Source organism: Bombyx mori, chromosome 10 (genome assembly GCF_030269925.1).
Source record: "Bombyx mori chromosome 10, ASM3026992v2".
In the NCBI taxonomy this organism is placed as follows: Eukaryota; Metazoa; Arthropoda; class Insecta; order Lepidoptera; family Bombycidae; genus Bombyx; species Bombyx mori.
The window spans coordinates 4500908-4524767 of record NC_085116.1 but is presented as its reverse complement, the minus strand read 5'-3'; the positions used below and the strand labels follow the sequence as shown (position 1 = coordinate 4524767).

Sequence of the window (23860 nt, the reverse complement as noted above, 5' to 3'; positions counted from 1 at the left end):
TGGAGACTTACTTAAATTAGGAATTCTACTTTGTGAGCCACTTCACTTTAAAGGTGATTAGCGTATTTAATAGTTAGGGTTTTCACTATTTCCGGGGCTATTATCGGTTTTTTCCATAATGTTGGTACTCCTAAATGGTATGGTAAAATACAAATGTCAACAGGGTACATACATAATTATGTAGGGTACCCTTTATTGTTTTTGGTAAATCTTAAATGTAGATCGGCAACTTTGCAAACCTTGAAATAAATAATAAATTATAGTCTAGGTGTTGTAGTCTAATAGAAAAAGCCATTCTTGTCATTGTGATAGTCTACGGAGTCAATGTCATAGCCATAGACATTCACTTAACTTCACTTAAGGTCATAGCGCAAAAGAAACGAAGATATCAGCAACGCTGAGGCTGAGGCATATTTAAGATTTGTAGGTAGGTAGTTGTGTGTTCAAGAATACTGTGGCAGGCTTTACGAGTGGTATAGAGATATTAAATGTATTATCTATGATATTAGTGTATTATGACTAGAGTACCTGCAAGAATTAGAATATGTCCTACTTGCAGTGTACGTGTGCAAAAAACATACTTTATTTTTTCCTACCTAGACTTATATACCTGATCTAGAGAGACCATATCAGCGTAACCTTAACTAATAGGTGAGCTCACGGGGCTCAAACCTGAATCGTCAGGTTTGAGCCCTTCGAACATCAGTTGCTAACACGAACCTTAGCAAGAGCCGTGCTTCGCAGAATCTACCACCGGATCGGAAACGCGACCCACTGAGAAGATCCGGCGAGAAACTCAGTGGGCTGTGTCTGTGGGTTAATTTACTCGCCGAGCCCTTCGTCGCAAGCGACGGGTTTGACTAGAACGATGACCGATGCTTGGGGTACCTACTTAAAAGCACCGTTAGTGGATCGGGAGGATCCGAAATGACGTATTTTGGGCGACGTCGACTGATTACTATTTGGTCCGCAGGATCGGTAATGTAGTTTCCGGCGGCCACGCTGAGAGTATTCTCATGTCGTGACGCTTTTTCGAAGTGAGAAACATGCATGTAGATAAATCTTAAAAAAGACAAGACGATCTTCTGCAATAGCAAATTTACAAATACCAACATTAAAAACTACAACTTACTGTATCGCGTAAACTATTGTCCAATAATTTAATTAACAATTAACTTAGATTACGTCATTCTTGCTGGCCATAGTTATTATTTAAATTCAATTTAAAATCTCTAACCTCTAACGTATTCAAGCCATTGGCTCCTTAACCATAGATTATACACTTACTCATATTTCCCTAAAATTTGCGTTCTATACATTCATACTCTCTGATTTTAATATTCCTTTCCCAACTAATACGAGCTTATTTTTAATTATTCTAACTATGATTCGTTTATTCAAGAAAGAGACATAACCCATGGACTCAAATCTATTGTAATAAAGGCTTTTTTTGTCCTACTTAAGCTCGTAGCCTTGAGAGGCTATGCCAGCGTAACCGAGCGAGTAGGTGAGCTCTCGCGGCTCTAGCCTAGAGACTTTGCTAACACTGTCCCTAGCAAGAGCAGTGCTTCGCACAATCTACCACCGGATTGGAAACGCGAACCACTGAGAGAATCCGGGACGATCCTGTTGTATGAAAAGTAAAATGGATCAGAATGAAATTTAAATAAAGTGAACAACACCATAAGTGTTGGATGAGGTGAAATAAAACAAGCGCTCCCAGTAAAATAATTGGACTTTTTTGAAACACGCCCGAAACCATTTCTAGCCATTTTGGTTTTTTCCTATCCACCATGTGCAGTGTTATGCATTTAAACTAGAATACCATACCAAATTTACAAAACAATGTAATTAAAAATTACAAAGCTTGACACCTCGCATCTTTGCCAAAGGATTTATAAAATCATAACTATGAAGTATTTAATTTAAACTGAATCCGTTTTCACGATTTTAAAACTTTTAAGTGATAATATTTTTGTTTTCTCGTTGATCTTATATTTGTAGTCTTTATTATTATACTGTAAATTGAATAAAGGTAAATACAAGTTAAAAACAATCAATTTTATATAAAAGCATTTACTTTAAAACAATGTAGGTAATAATATACTTTCTGATTCTTGGCAAAACAGTCTCACATAAGCAAGTCAACATTTGGCCTCTCTTAAAAATAACACATAAGACTAACATGCGCTGCCATAACTCACAATGAAAAAAAACTGTAATATCAGATAAATAAAAATTATTGTGTCTAGATTGCAGTTAGCATTGCATCTCGATTGAGCAATCTTAACATAACTTGTTTAATAAAATTAATATTAAATCTAAATAAAGGGAACATTAATATTACTAGAATTGACTCACAATATCAGCAATATATAAAAAACTACTGTTTTTAATTAACAGTTTCTCACAGATACGGAAATTCTAGTCCACAATGAGTTTGTGGTTTAGTATCTGATAAAATCTGATAATAAATGCACAACAAAAATATAAATTTATGTTGCCTTTGTCTTTTATGTTTATAAAAATATGTATATAACAATTTAGAAATAATTGTAACAGTTTTATTTATAAACAATCTTCAGTTATATTGCACAAGCTCAAAGCTAAAAATGATTATGTGCACTTTTATAAATATAATATACATATACATATATCATTACTATTATGTAATATAATATTGTCACGAATATAACAACAAACCAACAACAAGTCATTTAATGTTTAATAAAAAATAAGGACCGTTTTTAATGATAAAAGTTTTTTTTTATGAATCTTTGAGCTCCCGAGAACATGTACTACGACCTGACGTACTCCACCGTACGCGATTACCGTATTGATCGACAGTTATAGGACTTTTATTTTTTTAATTACGTATTTCATTAATATCTACTACAGTTAAGATGAATCTCGACCTTTTTGTCATATATTATCGTGTTTATTAATATATAATATGATATACGATATGTGCATAATATATTATATAACATATATTTTTATTCACAATTTTAATGAATTATCAGCCTCTATTTCTTACAAAATTTTGAAGAAAATTAAATTGCCTTATATTTGCCGACCAATATGATCAACTGACACAATATAGCGAATTTAAAACCAATCAAAAACAATAAAAAAAAAAAATTAATAAAAAAGAACATTATAAATTTACGACACTTTAGTGCAGTTAAACCTAATGGATATGTCTAATATCGATATGAAAGACTAATAAAATTGGTCTAACCAGATACTAAATACGCTACATTGTGCCTCACACCAATCAAAGAGTGTTGGTTTGTCACATAATATTTTCAGCATAGGAACAAACACATTCTGGACTAAATAAAATCTGAAAATGATAACAACATTTTTTTTTTTTAAAGACTAGCACGTAATTTTGGCACAACGCTGTCTCCTCCCAGAGCACAGTGGCATCGATGTTGTTCTTTTTAAATTATAGATAAAATTTTCCCTAGTTGAAAATAAAAAAAAAGGTTGACTCAAACAGACGCGGGCAGGATCAGATGATGCAAGTACCAATTTTCTTGGTCACAATGTTGCATGTAGAGTTTAGTTTAACCAGATCAACTAAGGTTCGTCGGTCCTTAAGCGCGTTGGCTGCCCGTATCTCTTTAATGTACCTAGTTTAGGGTTTCACAATAGCTTGTTTCAGCCGACAATATAATCAGGACGATTTTAATTACATTTCGATTAAATACAAAATAGCAAGCAAAATAGAAATTCAAGCAAAATTTTTTAATATTATTTTGTGCCCAATGTGTCATGTTCGATGTATCGTTTCTAATTTTATTTATGAAACCCTAAAAACAAAAACAGCGAACGATTCCATCGTTCACTGCAACATGGACAGCTGCCGTAATAATAATAATAAAATGCAAAATAATGTATATTAAAAAAAAAATTTAGTGGTAAAATTATCGTAAACAATAAAAAAAAACTTATTTGAGTAAATAAATTCTCTTGTTCCATTGCTCATTCAGTGCTTTAAAGAACAGAGTGTAAAAATACGTCCGTACGTACGTCAGCGAGGTAAGCGCTCTCGATACGTCGATGCGTTGGCGACGGCGCGGCGGGGCTCGCATATACAGCGGTACCTCACAGAGACGATTATTTTTACACTCTGCCACAATGAGTATTATACCTCAACAACACTCTTATCCCAAACAACAGTACATATCTAACACTTTCCCTGTATAAATATATTATATAGTCTTGTAAAAGAAACCATCGAAACCTCATAGGTCGTTAACACTACGTGAGAAATTACATAAGAGCATTAGGATACATTATATTGCTACGAGTTAACTTATCATTTGGCACTAAATTAACATATTGCATCTCGAGCATTCGTCACAAAGTTATACTTGCGAATTAATTTTTAACTCTCAATTTAACATTCCTAATCTTACAATAAAATTTTCCTTTTTTTTTTTTAATTTCCTAACAATTTACATTTTGGGCCGAAACGTTTCACGTTCAATGCGAATGTTTTATGAGCTAATAAGGAAAAATAAATCAAACATTGAGCAAACTTTCGATTCCCCATTACCTTTTTTTTTTAGTAAACGAAGACGATTTTAGTTCCGGGAATGTCTGCTTTTGACTTTAAAAAAAAAAAACAATAGACAAGACGCATTAACGGCAAGTAATAAATTTGGCAAAATTGAGCATTAAGACTTTCGATTGGCATCGTAAATATTGCTTGCATGTCTCCACTAGGTAGCAATGCGTGACTACATACATATCCTAATTCTGGTAACTGTAATTAATCCATAGGTACACCGGTCTGGTACAGTTCAACGCTACGGACGTGCGGCAGATTAAGTAAACGTCAGATCACAGTCACGACAACTATTCGTGTAAATAATTACCAGTACCCTATAAAGGTACGCGTGACATTATTAGCTAACGTGTGTAATTTCGATGTACTACATATCAGAATAACGAGCATCGTCTAAATACGAACAAACAAATTGTTTAGTAATATTAATTTTAATGAGTATATATGTTCAGTTCGTTTCGTAATAAATACTCGGATGGAAGTTGCATTGTGTAAATGTTTGGTAAAAAAAATAAGTACGTTCCTATGATCTGACATTACATGCATGGATGATATCCGTACAAGAGGTACAAAACAGTTAAAAACGACTATCATTATATTGTATATTGATATGACTTCATTCAGCGTGGCATTACGTTACGAGGTTTGTTCAAAAGAACTTTTATACATGGTCGCGGACTTCACTTGTTCATCGTTTCAATTTACTAACTACGTTTATAGCAACTCGATTTAATAAAATATTACTTAAAAAAAAACATTTATTTTTATTTATTTTTATCAAATAATAGTTATTGCTTTTTTCTCTGATATGATAAATATATTTTCGCACAGATGCGTTCGCCGGAGCGCGCGCTCGCCTCGCCTCTCCAATATCATACCGTCTGTATAATTACGTAATAACTCTTATATTTATATTTAAAAAATATGACTGTTTTATATCCATCACGATCACAGCTTTCCAAAGACTTTACATTATCCCAACCTGACGCTCCAAAATAAATTCTTTATCATTACACCTATAAAACGAAATGACTAAATACGTCTACATTGTTTAGCTCTAAAATTATGCCATTTCTGATATATTCAGTTTGCGATTGCAACGGTCCCTCGTACAGCATTCGAATGCCTCATTACATAAATTTAACACGAACGAAGTAAACAGCTCGACTCTCGACCAAACGTAAACGCGGATAAGACGGGACGCCGAAGTCCATCTCCAGTTGTATTCAGAAACGAAGCGGCAGTGTTTGCGAGAATTCGTGCAATAGAACCTAACTACAAAACACGTCTTAGGAACCTGATATATTATTGCTAGAGCTTCGGGCGCTCCTCTCCCCACCCCTCCCCCTCCCTCGGTCCAGGACGCGTCCCCGGCGTCGCCGGCGGACACATAACGAGATAAAAATCTTATCAGTAGCCAATAGAAAAATATCACCTAAATAAATATGAACATTTACCACGGACGCGAGGTCGCCGCCGTATATAAATCTCTGAGTGAATCCGCGTCGAGCCGCGCGGGCCTCTAGGGTTTCTCTTTTTTTTGGTAAAAATAACAGCATCAAGAAGTGGAGGTGCGTGCGTGCGGAGCCCGCGCCATCACTGCGCCTCCCCCCCGGCCCCCGCGCCCGACCCGTCCTCGCCCCCCGCACCGCTCCCGCCGGCGCCCTTTGATGTCTCGCTGCACACAAACAACACCACTCGTATACATTACAATAGAGATGAGAGTAATAAAATTCAAATATTACAATATAATATATATATATTTATTTGTACCTAAATATTTTATTTTGAAATTTCATAGCGGCATGACCTTCCTGATGTCTGCCACTAAGCACACGTGGATTCTAGTTTGAAGTCTAGGGCTATCAATATTACAATTGTAAGTTAAATCTTGGTTCAGCGGGAACTACTAACATTAGACTGGCTCTAAACTCGTCAGCTCATCTACAGCAATACAAAAATTCAAAATCTCAAGATAACAAAACATGTTCTTAGAGTTCAAATTCAAAAAAGTCCTGATCACTCCAACTTTTGACTGCAATGTAGGTCCACCCGTGCCCTACGCGGCGCACTGAAGTAAATATGTTGATTTCTGTTAATAAGGAGCGGGAATATCTAGCAGACTATGGGAAAGACGAATCCGATTATACTGAGACTGAATCTATTTCTAAGAGACTAAAATATACATTAAAAACAAACGGCAAAGTTAGGCAATCCAGGCGCTTATCTATAATTATATTAATACGTGTAACAAAAACTTTGTACCCCTTTATACGAAAATTGCGCGGACGGAGGATTGTGGGATTTCCCACACTTATAGAAATTATAGGAAAGGAATGCAGAATGTTAATATTTTTCTATAAAATGTATAAAAAATACATTAAATCGATAAAATAAACATTACACACACTAGCATCTATTTGGCACACAACACGCATGCATACTATTTGTTTATTGTCAAACTTTTCTTATTGCTTATAGTCTGTGATCGGATTGAGAATAGATTAAATATTGTTTGTCTTTATTAATATTTGTCGTCGTGGCCTAACGGATAAGACGTCCGATGCATTCGTGTTGAGCGATGCACCGGTGTTCGAATCTCAGGTAGGTACCAATTTTTCTAAGGAAATACGTACTCAACAAATGTTCACGATTGACTTCCACGGTGAAGGTATAACATCGTGTAATAAAAATGAAACCCGCAAAATTATAATTTGCGTAATTACTGCAGTAGCAGCAGCTAGTACCTCTCCAGCAGTGGTAGTACCTCTTGTGAGTCCGCGCGGGTAGGTACCACCACCCTACCTATTTCTGCCGTGAAGCAGTAATGCGTTTCGGTTTGAAGGGTGGGGTAGCCGTTGTAGCTATACCTGAGACCTTAGAACTTATATCTCAAGGTGGGTGGCGCATTTACGTCGTGGATGTCTATGGGCTCCAGTAACCACTTAACATCAGGTGGGCTGTGAGCTCGTCCACCCACCTAAGCAATAAAAATTTTTTTTGTCTAAAGTGTACTCTTGGCGAAATCTGTGATTATATAAGTAATAGCCTTTGACAATAGAATCATAGTAGTGTACAAACTTATAATTTCAATTAATTATAATCGAATTTTGACCACAGACTTAACAGAAATCAACATTATTACTTCAGTGCACCACACAAGGCACCGGTAACCTACAAAGCCAGTCAAAGGCTTAAAGAACATATGATCCGAGTTTCACATCTCTACGTCCATCGTTTAAGAATTTTGTTTTCTGCAAGTCAAACATGTTACACAGATAGATATTGATGACAGTATTACTTACAAGTTGGAATATGAAGTGTGGGCGGCGGGCGGCGCGTCCTCGCAGGGCGGAGGGCGGGCGGCCGCGCTCAGCAGGTAGTTGGTCGAATCACTGAAACAGTTCGAAAGCCTACTTCAAATTGTATTACTGTCTCGAGTTCCGCGATGAAATGCTTAATTTACCTATTAAAATTAATCCAAAACTCGACTACTTTCCTTGACGTTCTTGAAATAGATACCGCTATCCTCTAGAATAGAGGTCGGCAACCTGTTTGTCCATAAGGGCGCAATACCAAATTTGAAAATCACCGAAGACGCATATTTTACAGATAATCAACAAGTATAAATAAATGAATTAATGAATTTGATGAATGAATTGAATGAATGATGACTAGAGTCTAGAATCTAGACGGTTCGAGTCAAATTAAATCTCTTAAAAATTCTAGTGATTCCAATTCTGTCTACTTCAATACAGTACCTAACTTAAATTCGTTCAATAATTCATGAAATGAGCTCACAGCTTATCTAGTGTTGGTGCGGTATGCATCTTAAGCAACGAGCTCAAATTTTGTATTTAATTTAGTCTTATCTTTAATTATTACAAAAGGATGCTTGAGATCTTCAGGTGGTTACCGAAGCCCAAACCTAGCACGGTAAAAGTCGACACACCTAACTTGGAGCATGAGTTCGAAGTCTGAATCATTGTAGAGCGTAGCCCAGCATCGCTAAAAAAATAGGTCCAAAGGTCACACCAGCAGTCACGCAAAGGTCACTCCTGGCTTAGCCTATACTCGCCCACTTGTGCTGGTGAAACTGGAAAGTCTCCGGACCACCAGGAGCGATTACTGATTATCCTCCATATAAAAAAAACTATTAGTATACTGGCAGATATGGAAGAGGATAACCTCGCCCAGAAGGACGCCGAAGACCGGGCAAAATGAGGAAAGCGGACCCTGGCAACTAGACCGGGAAAATGTTAAGAAGAAGAAGAAGTACACTAAAGTAACCAACTAACTTATAAAACCAGAGTAGTATACAGATAAAATGTCAGCAAATTGTTTCGCCGTTTTAGACTAAAATAATCATTCCAATTATTTTTTGTTTAATCATTACAATCAGAATACTCTAAAAGTCTTAATTTAATTATTTTAGTTGATAATTAACGAATTTGCGTAATCTATCAATTTTCTATCACGACGGTAACAGACAAACAAAACAACTTTTTTAAATTGTTAATGTTAGTACGTTTGGATTTCAACAAAAAAAAAACCCATAATATCCTGAGAGAGGTACCAATCTCGGCATTATCTCGTGTTTTTATAACGCTAACCACGCCACTATATTAATTAGTCATTATCTACGAGCGACACAAAATATCAATTTAATTATGTTTAATAATAATTGAACGAGAATGTCGACAGCTAAAGTAAAAAGGTAAAAGACTGAAATTGTATATTTCGCTCAAAAACAATTAAGTATGTATGTGAGTGTGTTAATATGATGTCTCTTACGATGCTTTAATGTATAGTAATGTAATTAAGTTAAAGTATAGTAAATTATTAATATGATAATAGTGATAGTAATAGTAATAATAAATAATAAATAAAGTGTATGCCACAGTTAATAACAAAAAAAACACTATTTTAACACGTTTTCGTCAGTTAAGTATGTATGTATGTATGATGTTTTTTTGTATGTAACGGAATTTATGAATGTCATTGGCGGTAGTTCTTTTGACGTTCAACAAGTATGTACTTTCATTTATGTTGAATAAAAAATTTTTGATTTTGATTTTTAATTTCATTATCGCAGACTTCAAGACACTCAATTAACTTGAAAATTTGGACACAAGAGTTCAAATTAAGTATTAGTTCGATTTGCTATTTAAGTATTTTATAATTATTATTTTTCATTTAATTTATGATTTTTATTGTAGCTGTCGATAATAATGCCTCATATATATATATATATATATATATATATTTTTAAAGGTAATCAATGCAATATCGCAATAATATCATAGTTTTTTTTTATTTACTGGTAATTTATGTTTTTATCCTAATAAAATATTTTTGTTCATACCGACGACTCAGAAAACTTTTCTAAATAAACCTAATATTGCCATACCGAAAATCTTAAGCCAACTAGGGTTGCCTCATATAACCTCAGACTAATCATTGGTTTAAAAAACCGAGGTCGAATCGGACATAGATATTAGATATATTATTTTGAGTCAATGACATTCCGCGATAAAAAGGAAATAAAATTAATTTGGGGTAAAAATAATTTATGACTTCAACGGATTTCAAGGTTCTCAATTCGGACCGTATATTTTTTTTGTCAACCTATCAATATACTATATATTTAAAAATGAATTGCTGTTGGTTAAGTCTCGCTAAAACTCGAGAACGGCTTTACCGATTTGGCTAATTTTGGTCTTGAATTATTTGTGAAAGTCCAGAGAACGTTTAAAAGGTAGATAAATATGAAAATGCTCGGAATTAAATAAAAATAACAATTTTGTTTTTCCTTTGATGTGTCCCCCGTCGGACGGATTCCTTTTGTTGAAGTTTATTTTATACAAAAATTTAGGTCTTTTGTTTATCGATTGAGACAGTACGAAGTCTGCCGGGTCAGCTAGTACAGTAATATAAACTGAAATATTTCTATCTTAAGGAAAATTTCACCTTGCCGTCCTCATGCGTAGGGCAGCGCAGTTCTCCTTGCACTTGTAAGCGAGGACCTGTTTGATCCTGCTGACTTCCACTTCGGGGAACTGGCGGCTCACATACGAGATCAGAGCGTGCACGCGGCGGCGATCCAGGGGCGGCTTCGTTGGACGGGACTCCTGGAATGACGCCGCACCCAACGATATGAAGAAATACTCACAAACGACTTTCAGCTTGTACCTTAACATCAATTCAATGCTAACGAATTATAATAATCTTGTTCTGAAATTCGTATATTAAGTAACCTTATCCGTAAAGAGATAAAATAACGGAAAGCTAACTATTTAATGGAGAATTGGCGGCAACGTTCTCTAAGTATTATATCTGCATAATGGCATCCCCATCACAGCTGGGTATCATTTACAGATAGTACAGATAGTACTCAAGTCATAATAATAATTATAATTGAGGACAAGTCACACGCGGTCATCTGGTTCCAAACTAGGATTCCCTGTACTATGGGAATCAGAGACTGATATACTCGTATGTACATACTTATACACATTGAAATATATAAATATTAAACACCCACACAAAAAGCAAACGAAAGTGTTCATCACGCAAATGTTTTGCCGAGGTGAGAATCGAACCTAGGATCCTCGGCTCGGTAGTCAGCTCCCACCGCTATGCTTATGTCTGCCGCGAAGTAGTCATGCGCTCCGTTTCGACAAACGGGACAGCTTTTATATAATACATTCAAGACTTCAACCTTATACCTCAAAGTGAGTGTCGGCATTGACGTTGAGATGTCTATGACCTCCGGAGATCGCTTTATGCAATAAATAAACAAAAAACCATTTAATAAATTAAATATAACATCGATATATCAGAATTTTTACATTCGCTACCTTATCGAATTTTAATCTGTGGGTAAGGCTTGCGATTCATTTTAGGATAAGTTCTCAAAGGTCAACAAACATGTGATTTGATAAGACTTCAAGGTTTATTTTGCGTAGTTAATCCTGTTACATTTAATGAAAATTTTATATCTTTATAAATCGAGTGAATGCTACAATGAAAGCTTAGAGGTACATGTGAAAGTGGTCGGTACCTGCCCAGCTCTCGACCAACGTTGACCCGTCACCGAGCAAGTGGCGAGCTCTATTGGCGAAAACAATGCGGCAGCTAACCCTCGAGTCACCTTCCTATAATCTCCCCATTTCACACCACGGAGAAGTTCCTCGCGGATCTCGACGCCTTCGCCTAATTTTATCTACAAATTCCAAACAGTTATTATGATAAACATAATAAACGAATACAAGCGAATTTATAAAGGGATTTATTCTAGGTTGAGTCGGTAGACATCTATATATGACACACACATTTACGTTGGCATCGCACCAAGTATTACGGGTCATTGCGGATTTTAGTGCTCATTTCACCCCAATTTACAGTTATACACTAATAACGTTTCGCATACCTGTGATTTTAGCGTTTTTAATTATTAAGAAACCATACGAATAAGAAACATTATCTGATTATCTCCTCGGTATATGTGGGCGTGGTTGCGCACTCCCTTCCATATCTCTATCACGGGTCACCTAATCATGAATGACGTTTATTGCGAACATTTTTTTTTTGTCCTGTAACGTTCTGTACTCAGATAACCCAAGCAAGCGATAAACATAACATAGATAAAAATAACAGTCACGATATAAAATCTCTTTCGACTACTTAGCAACTACCCATAGCTTGTAACACCATATCTGATTGTAGATAAAGTCAAAATTAAATCACCTTGACTTTTAAGTATAGGCTTACAAGAACTACTGCTTGTTGATCACATACCTAAATGTATTTTAAGGTGAATAAAATGAAACTATAGTTAGAAAAGAATAGTTGTTTTCAAATACAAAAACATGAATTATTTAAGTTCAACATTTACACTCGAAACGCGGTCATTATACCGAATTGTTTTAGTCATTTGTTACCGGTAATGAAATAGGATGCAATCATCCAATTTCCCTATTATTAATAAATTTTAAACTTTACACAAACTATACATTTCAATGATACCTAAATTATGTTATTATAACTCTATTAAAAAGTATCGATTTTTGCCTCTGGTCACAAACTATATCGGAATAGAACTTACAAACACATTCTGTTGTAAGTGTAATGCATACGTGTCTTACTATTAATTTAATGATTTAATATTTTTAGGCTCGCAATAGAGCTTAAATCAAGATTCGAGAGTCAATAAATTCTTACCCTTACCTCTTAATAATCTAGTAAGCGGATCAGCGTATTAATTCATGTGGTAAGTCAATAGTATAACAATTTATGACACAACAGATACCAATGGTCTAAATGTTGGATGATCGTTTGCCAAGTTCTTAAAATTTAAGATAAGCCTGGGACTACCAGTCCCATCAGGGGACCAATCAGGATAGAAACGAAAGGATTATTAGTAATTTAAGTAAAAATACTACTAGAACCGGCGAGTCGTGAGAAAATTGTAACAGCGGCATGTTTTAATTTTTTTATTGCTTAGATGGGTGGACGAGCTCGTTTGAGCTCGGACGAGCATCGGATATTTGAAATTTCGCCAAGCAAATTAGAGGAAATCAAACACAAGTCCAGTGTTTGACAACTAGGAACAATTTTGGGCTAAAATAGATGTACTTACAAGTCTAGGTGCGGCGGTACCACCTCTTTCGTTTTCTCTCTTCAGCACGAAGGGTAGGGCACGCCGATGTTGTTCCAACCAGACCGCATCAGGTACCGGCCGGTTTCGTCTCCCGTCCCATCTCCCCAATGCCACACCAACATTCGCAAACAAAACCACTTACAATTTATTCAGTTTTTCATTACGTGTCATCTATTATCAAATTTTAAAATCTATATCATTTTATAAGCTATTTTATCGAAAAACATTTATTCACACCATTATAGCATACATTTGTAATATTCCATAATGATAGCCCATCAACGTAATCATTGTAGATGATGTATTGTAAAGTGTAGGTATAGATGATATAGTGTGTGTACCTCCTTTTGAATTTGTGTTTGAAGTATAAATCAACTCTGCCAAAGGGAGTTTAGGTTATAGAATCTTAATAAGAACTCTGTTCGGCTATTCTCAATTGTAATAATTGATTATCAGATGATACGCAACCCAAGATTCCGAGTTACAACACCTACTTTTCCGTCAACCGTGGCGGTAGTAATTTTTCTAACAAATTACTTCATTTCACGTAATAATTCCTCATCGTGATTTGCTTAAAACAAAAACTACAAATGCATAAATAAATACATTACGCCTATTACTTTAGTACTCGTCTAATTTCGATGAATTTATTACGGTTACTAATCTTTAAGTAACTCGTAGTGTCGTAGAGCTGTTCGCTTATATTTCCAATTCGGTTTTAAAAATAAATAAATTCGGATTTATAAGTATGTACATGAATCCGATTGTCTAATTGCCAATCAAAAAATTCGGATATTTCTGTTGAGCGTTCATTGGTTTGTACTCAAAAGCTCTATAAAGTGCGGCAAAGCCAAGTTTGCCAAAATGCTTTTTTGCCCTCGGCCCCGGTTTAATAATAATAGTTAAAATACGTTTTATATTTATTTATTTTTTATCATTTTCGTAACGAAAAACCATGTGTTTCCGTAAAAAAAAATCGATATATTTATAAAAAAAAATTACCTCTCAGATTAAACGACAATAAAATATTGGTTTACTTGCAGTAATTTATTTTTTCACTATTTATAAATAAAAAAAGTTCTCTTTTGTGTACAATATTCGTAAAAAGCAAAATTCAACATATTACTATCATCGATGATACATATCAAAAATTAAATACGTGGAAGCCACCGTATCGAACTAATCGAGTAAAGAAAACTTGATTGAAATATATAAAAAGTTACCATGTCTTATTCTATTACTCATTTAAATGTAAAACATTACATACAACCTGTAACGCAAATTAAAAAGTTTGTCAATGAAAAATTATTAAAACTATTAATTTAAATTAGAAACCATGAAATTATTTTGGTCTAGATTATAACAGATTCAGCATTGAGAAGAAATTCTGTTTACCTATACATTTATTTATTTAATTCGTCAATAATAAACATGTAACTGCCCTAAACTTAGTAATTGGCATAAAGTTATTGCAAGGAAAACGTGCTTTTATATATATATTTATATATAGACAAAAACTATTATTACTAATTTTTAAAAGCGATTATTAATTTTAAGAGTAATCGATTATTATTGCAATTTTCTTCGTATTATATTATTATAGATTAAACATTTTTATTATTTTAAATAAATGCAAGAGAAATTTTAGAGATCATGAAGTAGGTATATTAAACAACTTGAGATCATACAATTTCCGACACTATACAATTATTTTTGTTTTCGTTCACATAATAATTAATAATAAAATTATTTTCGTAATTCACAACCCTAATCAAACTTCTGAACAGTGTCCATATTAAATGCTTTTGTTATAAAATGACTAGAACCGCTTCGTTCATGGCAATCGTTTTTTTTTTTAATAACTAATAAAAAGGTAATCGTAAAAGCGTACAAAATAGTATAGCATAACCAATTATAAAACACGGTTTCTCACACCGACATATACACTGGGTTTATACATTTATATCATGGCAGGATACAAAACTACTCAAGAGTAAAAGGATCAATAAAGTTGCTTGGCATTTGAATCATACAATAATTCAACTATGAACTTGTATGGTATTTCACTTCTTATTGAATTAAATACCATGGATAAACCCACTTGTTTGTAGCCTTCTGAATAACATAGGCCAAATTCTGTTCTTTTTTTTTGTTCTTGATTTTTCTCACAATTTTGAATGTCACTTGAAAATATTATTTCTTAAGAGCTTCAATTATTTTTCGTTACCACCACTAACCCTCTTTATTATCTTTTGAAACTACAACCAACCATTCCTAATCTTTGCAGGCGAATGTTGCTAAGGATAATTTGGCCATAATTGAATAAATCGTCAAAAATATTTAAAAAAACGTAAACAATCAGTTCAGTATAATATGAAGACTCTTAACATCTAACTATTGCTTTCAACGTTATCAACAAATACCTATATGTGTGTTTGTATATAGCGAATTTGAAGTAATAATAATAATAATATTTCGTTACATTTGAATCTTTTGTACAAACTATAACCGGGAGCCGTCTCTTCACTCAACAATGGAATATTGTGTAAAGTTAAAAACTATTGTGTATAAAAATATCACTATTGTAATGAGCCGCGGCACTGCATCGCTATATAATCGCTGCGTACACTCGCGGCATCGACAAACAAAACGGACTCGATCGACATCTCATTTCGCATCGTTAGTAAAAAAACATACTCTATTAGGAAAATACACTTTCATTTATATCATTGATGCAAATAAAAAATATCGATCGAGCTTGGATAACGTGTATAATGTATGTATGTGTATGTGTATATAAATTATGTAGCCAGTATATTAATATAACCTATATATGTATGTAAAATCAGCACCGGTTGCAACTAATGCTTTAACAACGATCAGTCTATTGTCACAAAGGAAGATGCTAGGGCGCTTCACTTAACGAGCTCCAGTCAGTGTATCGGTAGCCTTGTCCCTGCGATTACTCATTATGTTTATTCTCGTAGTGCTAAGCACCAACGCCGAGACAGGAGTTTCGTTGTTCGTAGTTTTTCCCTGTTTGTGACATGTCCCGCGAACCAGAGTGAATCATGTGCGGTCGTACAGTCAAGAAAACACTCGCAAAACGCTTACACACTCTTTACTTATTCAAACGAATTCATATCGAGTGCAATGGGAATGTAACCTAAAAAATCGGACTTCGTGGAGCTCGTTAAATAAGCACACATCTAGTACTCGGTATATCTTAGAAAGGCACACAATAAGCGGAGAGGTGTGACGGCAGATGGGCCCCCGGCGACACTCCGATCACAGACTAGATATATCTACTTGACAGTCTTCGTTACGACTCATAAGCCACATCTTATGATTACGCCACGCGAAAAAACGTTTCGTCGGTCGATTCAAAACTATATATTCGAAGCACCTCATTTGTTAATTTTAAAAATATAATGGCATCCAACAATGAATCCAAACATATGAGTCAACAACGGGTGCAAGACACGACGTTTGTTCGCGGGCAGCGTCCAGAGAGCGCGCGAGAGGGAGGACTATTGGAAGTGGTGCGCGGGCCGCAGCGCGGGCAGCGGCGGCGGCGGCGGCTTCGCGTGCAGTCGCGCGGGTGGGTGCTGCGCCAGCGTGTGCCGGCGGAGGTACAGCGGCGTCTTGAAGCTGCGCCCGCACGTGCCGCACACGACTGGCTGCGCCTCGTGGATGAGCCGCACGTGTTGCCGCAGGTTGGACGCGTTGCTGTACCGGCGCCCGCACACAGCGCACTGCACCCCGCCGCCCGCACCCCCCGGCGCGCCCGTGCCGCCCGCTGCCAACAACACCACGTTCGCACTGCGCCGCACATTGCGCCCTCCGCCGTCCTCCCCGCCCAACTGACGCGCCGCTTCAAATGCTAATAGGTTCCCCCCAATTTTTACTCCAGTATTAAGATATCAAAAGGACATCTTTCCTAGGTAAGTATTGAATGCAGCATGTGTATAGACTCCCCTTGTTAATAGGGGTTTTATAACCGAAATGGCCTGGAAAGTCCAAATTCTCTTCAGAATGTAATATTTGTATGTACACGACGTGAGCGCATTCATGAAGGGGCGGGCGGTCGTGGGAGGGAGAAGTTCAGATAATCCCATCGAGCACCCTCTCTTTTCACGTGTTTTTATTTGTTGGAGTTTTAATAGGTGCTTGCATATAAACACTATACATTCACAACACATGACTGTACTAAACATGACTATTTCATTTTGCGCAGGTGACGCAAGAGGAAGAAATTTTCTTTCGTTTAATTAGTTGACCCTATTAGCATTTGAAGTGCGTGGCCGTCAGTCTTCCGGTGTCGGAGTCGGCGCGGGCGGACGACGGTACGATGCGGCGGAGAAGTCGCCACGACACCCGCGCGCCTAGCCACCGTCGCAGTAACGACCGCGCGCGCTCTCTACTACCGCTCGTCAACTTGTACGTGCTAAACGGAGGTACGCCGGGGGCGCGGCTGTCCGAGTCGACGTGTGCGTGTGAAAATGAAATGACTTTATGTACAATTAAATATTTACCTTCATTGTTTTCGTCCCGAAGTTCTGGATTGATGCCGGCCATGAGATCCATGTTTCCTGTGGGAATAAATAAAACCAATCACTCAATAGTCACGAGACAATAAAAACTTTTGAAAAAAATTTAATAAAAATTACCTTGTAAGGCGGCGAATGGATTTGCAAGTGCATTGTTTTCAGTGTAGTACATGTGTGGAAAATTGGAACGTTCATCGTCACTAGCCTCTTGTTCCATGACTTCCATTTTTGGTTCTAGGAGATCGGATGCTGCGAATTCTTGACTTTTTTCGTTTTTATCTGGATCACCGGGGTCCATGAGGATTTCACTCTCCTCGTTTTTCACTTCTGGAGCTTCGAGATCAGTTTTGACTCTTAAAGGAGGGTGATTACAAATTTCCCTATAGTCATCATTCTTAGGCCAAACATGACTAGAAGTTTGAAACGAAGTATCATCATTGAGATTATTTCTGGCAACATCGGGAGAATTCCTAGAAGATTGATGAGCGGCAACATCTTGGTCGTCGTTTGAAGCTGTTTCGACATTTTGGCTTGCAGCTTTTGAAGAAGAGGTAGAATGCGACGGCTTCGCGCTGAGCAAATTACGTAATTGAGAAGGAGGTGATTTTCGATTCACTTTCTGGAAATTATATATTTTATTTCATAATTGCGTTTCAAAAATATACCATCTGGTAGCGAATGAAACATACTTTATCGTTGTGTTGAGAGCAGTCTGTGAGTCCACGTATTTGTAATGCGTCAGCAGTACGGAGAAAGGCGCTAAGTTGTGCCTGCGCTATGTTCACCTGACCGACGTACATAAACTGTAAGAGCGCCCGAATGTGCGACACTTCGCAATCCCGCATAAATATTATCGGATGAGGGCATGGGTTATTCTGTAACATAATAAACTTCTTAGTATGTTTTCGCTCATGGTTGTGTTTAGGAAAAATATTTGGATTTTTTTTTTCTTTGCTATTTGTACAATCTGAATCTCACTAAACTGTGTATAATTCAAAGACTTAATTTGAATATTTATGTAAATAGATCTATAACACAAGGCTATAAAAACCATAAAATCTTGGCTATTTAAATAATTCATGATATTGCTAAATTGTAGACAAGCGTCTGGCTCAAAAAACTCATTTTCATTAATTTAATATTATACATTTATAGATTTGTTAAAAACCTAGATATTAGTTGAGTTATACATATATTATTGAGCTATATCAGTGTTGAACACAATGTTTTATCAACTAAACTTCACAATGTTAATAAGACCAAAGTAACATTCCCACTATCTTAGGGCGATTGATAAATTTATGGAATACATTAACAGATACAATCATCATTGTTCCACATTAATAATATTATCAATTTGGTTTATATGAATTTAAATCTATCATGTTTAATTAAATGGGGATATTATTGCTAGGTTTTTTAAATCCTAACAATAATTTAACAGAAATCCATTAAAATTATCCAATATCAATAATTTAATAATTTACTGGTGGTAGGACCTCTTGTTAGTCCGTGCGTGTGGGTACCACCACCCTGCCTATTTCTGCCGTGAAGCAGTAATGCGTTTCGGTTTGAAGGGGGGGCAGCCGTTGTAACTATACGCAGACCTTAGAACTTAAATCTCAAGGTGGGTGGCGCATTTACGTTGTGGATGTCTATGGGCTTCAATAACCACTTAACACCAGGAGGGCTGTGAGCTCGCCCACCCATCTAAGCAAAAAAAAAAAAACATTATAAGAATATGTCTATTTGAAAAATACTGTGACTACTTTTTGATCATCTCATTAGTGACACTAATTACTGCACCTTAGCGGTGAGTAATACTAAGCACTGCACAATGAGGTCTGGATTTTTGGATCCCACCTGGATTGGATTTGTGAAATACTTTTTTTTCTGTCAAGATCTATACATGTTTTCGTCTATCACTCTCATTGTCAATCTCAACTTGGAACTGTTAAATGTGCAATGATGTTTATATTAGGTAATTGACATAATATAAATTCATTAATATCATAATGAACTAAGGAATGTCTTTAACAAAGCCTTAATTCAGAGTTAAGAATAAATTTATTTTAGGTGACAGTATCCATATTATTATTAAATAATATTGTTCTATATGTTAATGAAGCCAAATATAGTTATATCATGGGTACGATGTCTGCTTTTCTTGAATGAGTGGTTTGACTACACTAGGATCTAAGCCATGAGAGCGAGTACCTTTTTTGTAAATAATTACTTACCTAGTACTACTACCTAGATGAATCAAAATTTGGCTGAAAGAATTTGGTTCAGTATGATTAGTGGCTGACTCATAGACAAAATTTTATAAATGAGCCAACCTGCCTTTCATATAAGGGTGAAATCTTGATTGCATTGCAATAATAATTGTCTCAGTGCTGTGCACTAGTTTATAAGTAATTTATTTCCCCAATAAGTAATAATAATAATTATTTGCCAATTGAGGCCTATAAAATCAAAGGCAGCTAAACGCCATAATGTCGTAAAATGGATTAACAATGGCGCTATCTTATTTAGTTAGTTGGACACGCTTTAGTGTTTTCATGTTATAACAAATGCAGCTAAATCTCTAACAAATTCAGTTCAAAAATTTTATTTTTACTCAGTACTAAGTACTAATAAACGAAGTTTGATCATTTCAAATTCAGATTATTAGCAATATTCTCATTCTTTATAAATCTGCTTTAAAATAAAGAATATCGTAGCTGTCAGAACAAAGTTTCAGCTTCTCAAACCAGGAGTGTTGCTAACACTGGCCCTAGCAAGAGCAGTACTTCGATGGATCGGGAGGATCCGTAATGACGTGTTTAGGGCCAATGTTTGTAGTTTACCTGAATATTTGACAGACTTGGATTTGGCTGCCTTTGATTTTATAGGCCTCAATTACTCATAGTAGTTTCATCCTGCCTAGTTCTTCGAGCAGTCATGTGTTAATTTAAACTTATCAAAGCAGTTATTAGTTCTGAGACAATTATTATTGCAATGCAATCAAGATGTCACCCTTACATGACCGACAGGTTGGCTCATTTATAAAATTTTGTCTATGAGTCAGCCACTAATCGTACTGAACCAAACTCCTTCAGCCAAATTTTGATTCATATTAATTATTGGTGAATTCATTTGTAATTAAACAAAATAAAGAAGTAAGTGACTACAATAAACACAAAATTATCTGCCCAAAGAGTATTTATTTGAAATTCTTCATCTAAAAGCATATTAACAAAAAGTATGGTCACTCTAATTCCCTTTTAATTAAAGGCGGTACAAGGAATTTGCATGTTATCATAATCCACAAGATTTGAGGCACAAAACTATGATGCATTCTTATTTGAAGAATAAAATTTTGATGCAATTATGATTTCTATTGGATGTAAAACTATGGGAACTTACAACTACTAAGAAAACTTCATACTCCTTATTGTATTCATACTTTGTATATAATCTAATCTAAAAGATCATTTGAAATGCATTATGAAAATTGAACAAATTGTCTTTTCTTTTAAAATATTTCACTATTTTTATTGAATTTTTATTATCAATCATATATAATATCAGGTAAAGTATACTACACTTTTTGAGGCAGTAAAATTAGATTGTCAACACTTTACTAATGCTAATTTGACTTGCATAAGACCATTTTTGACAGTTTTAATTTATTCAAAAATGCAAATAAGTGATGCACTTATTAAATATTTATTCAAAACCTTGTTTTTTAATGCAAGGCTCTTTCTTAGCAATCACATTTTTTTCACTGTGCCCCAAATGCTAACATTACAAAATATTTTCACATCAAAGAAGCCAACAGTCATTAGCATGCATTTAATGGTGATCCAAATGCATAAGAAATTCGTTATCTGCTTTCCAGACACACATGTAATCTATAAAACCCAATGGTAATGAGTTACTAATTAGAAATCACGAAACAGAATTTTAAAGTAGGTACAAATAAATGAAATCACGAGTACTTAACCGGAACGCGAGACATGGCATTTGTAAGTAGATCAAGTGTTTTATACATAACAACTTTCACTAGAGTCATTGTAATGGTGACACATCAAAGTGTGGGGAGTGAAAGATCGACTTACTTTAAATAGCTCCTTGAAATATGGACTACAAGCCGAAAGTACCACTTTGTGGGCCTCGAGCCTGTGTCCCTCGCATGCCAGAGTGACATCCACGAAGTCCTCATCATCGCGCAGTGCCTCGAATTGAGATGTTATATTTGCTTGAAAATTGTTCCATCTCAAACAAAATTGCTGGTCGCCACCCACTTCTGAACCTTCCATTACTTATAGACATAACTTGATATACGTGCTCATTTAATTGTCTGATAAGAATAATTAATTATTGAAAATAAATATATCACAGTAACTTGTAATTTCAGTCGCCGTCTGGCCGAAAATCCTATGAAAGAAAACAATCAATAAAATGTTGTACCAATATAAGAAAAAAAACTTATTAATTTGTCATTTGAATAGTACATTCACTTTAGCGTTTCGTTCCACCTTTCGATTCAATACCGGTTTTAAAAACATACAAAAAAAATCGTTAAAAGTCTCGATAGCCATTTTAATACAACGTTGACTATAACCGATTACTAAAACGATTCCCAAAAATTTACTCGTATTCAATCTTGAACATTCTTAAAGTATGAGTTTTGTGTCTGCTGAGACTTTGCTATTTTTTGCCCTAACTAGCAGATATTTTTTTTCAATTCATATAATAATATGATCTGAGGTTGGCTATTCGAAATGTGAAATTCAGAGATTTAATATTAAAAATTTAAATGTTAATAAAAAATAAAAGATAGATCTTTATCTTAATTTATCTGCCACGCTTCAAAGCTGCCACTGAAAAAACAAATAAAGCAAATGCAAATTAATAAAGTAATGCAGTTTAATTAATTTCCTTTCAAATAGATAAATGTTGCTACAGTAACAAACATTTTATGTTATTCCATTTTACGGACAGGATTTTGCGATTTTACATAATAAATAATCTACAACAGATATGTGTATATACAAATTTATCTATTCTCGTAGCGAATATTCTCTGTTGCTAAAGTAATACAATTCTAACTAAAAATGATGGAACATGCTGAGAAATTAATAGAGTAGTCCAAATATTTTGATTTTTAATCCTGTCTTTCATGCACGTAGAAACTTGCTCAATGGTGGTATGAAAAATAAGTAGTTACTTAGCAGACGAATAGTGCTATCTTTGCTACATATGAGCTAGACTATAATCATTTTGATTTTAGAAACAAAAAATTGAAGTACATATACACACATTATTAAAGTGCATTATCGATGATATTATAGCCTATGCCAGAGATTTAAAACTCACTTTAACAGTATTATCTATACTTCTATACTAATATTATAAAGCTGATCTTTTTTGGCGGGAACGCGAAGAGTGAAGTTGTGTGATTTGTTTTATTTTGTCTATTTAGTGTTTCTTCAGGTTTCAATGTGTAATAATGGTGGTTTATTAACTGTTTAATATCTGTGAAAGTGCACAAAGGTGGGAAAATGAAACAAAGCCGCTGGACGTAATTTTTCGGGATCCTCCAAAAAGTCCACTGAAAAAATCTTAGTAAATGACCACCATTTTACTGAGATTATATTTCATCCCATTTCATTTCATTTAATTTTATCCCAGTTGATTAATGTCTCAAATTAATCATCTTCATATCATTTCACTCCATAATATGATTTTTCATAAAAATAAGATTATAAATGAAAATAAGACATGACTTAAAGGTCTCAGTTACCAGGTCATAAAATCCCTTAAAAAAAATTATTATAAAGCTGAGACTTTTGGCGGGAACACGAGGAGTGAAGTTGTGTGATTTGTTTTATTTTGTCTATTTAGTGATTCTTCAGGTTTCAATGTGTAATAATGGTGGTTTATTAACTGTTTAATATCTGTGAAAGTGCACAAATGTGGGAAAATGAAACAAAGCCGCTGGACGTAGCTTCTCAGGATCCTCCAAAAAGTCCACTGAAAAAATCTTAGTAAATGACCACCATTTTACTGAGATTATATTTC

General features: G+C 35.1%; 1 protein-coding gene and 1 long non-coding RNA gene across 4 annotated transcripts; one reads left to right on the top strand and one right to left on the bottom strand.

Moving 5' to 3' along the window:
- Positions 1-167: 167 nt before the first annotated feature.
- LOC134199477 (uncharacterized) lies at positions 168-9653 on the top strand. Its single transcript, XR_009973983.1, has 2 exons — positions 168-427; positions 8740-9653. It is a non-coding gene; the product is annotated as an uncharacterized LOC134199477 (long non-coding RNA).
- On the bottom strand, positions 2061-22265 carry LOC101738354 (uncharacterized). Of its 3 annotated transcripts, none has more exons than XM_062670442.1 (9): positions 21895-22265; positions 18481-18666; positions 17912-18410; positions 17777-17833; positions 13221-13378; positions 11643-11804; positions 10550-10710; positions 7885-7974; positions 2061-6257 (listed from the first exon to the last, which is right to left on the bottom strand). In XM_062670442.1, exons 1-9 carry the CDS (start codon positions 22093-22095, stop codon positions 6176-6178), a joined length of 1596 nt encoding a protein of 531 aa, XP_062526426.1. In that variant the 5' UTR covers positions 22096-22265; the 3' UTR covers positions 2061-6175. The 3 variants fall into 3 exon arrangements, with proteins under 3 accessions (XP_062526426.1, XP_062526425.1, XP_062526427.1); XM_062670441.1 differs by having other exon boundaries at positions 7885-7992; positions 21895-22264; XM_062670443.1 differs by having other exon boundaries at positions 7885-7992; positions 13221-13358; positions 17778-17833; positions 21895-22263.
- Positions 22266-23860: the final 1595 nt, after the last annotated feature.

Bases quoted from the DNA above. Each gene is read 5' to 3' on its own strand.
- LOC101738354 (XM_062670441.1), bottom strand. From the start codon at position 22,095: ATGGAAGGTTCAGAAGTGGGTGGCGACCAGCAATTTTGTTTGAGATGG. The intron at 11,805-13,220 runs GTAAGTACATCT...TGGAATTTGTAG, and splicing joins GTACCGCCGCACCTAGACTT to ATAAAATTAGGCGAAGGCGT. The intron at 7,993-10,549 runs GTGAAATTTTCC...AATTTGAAGTAG, and splicing joins CTACGCATGAGGACGGCAAG to GCTTTCGAACTGTTTCAGTG.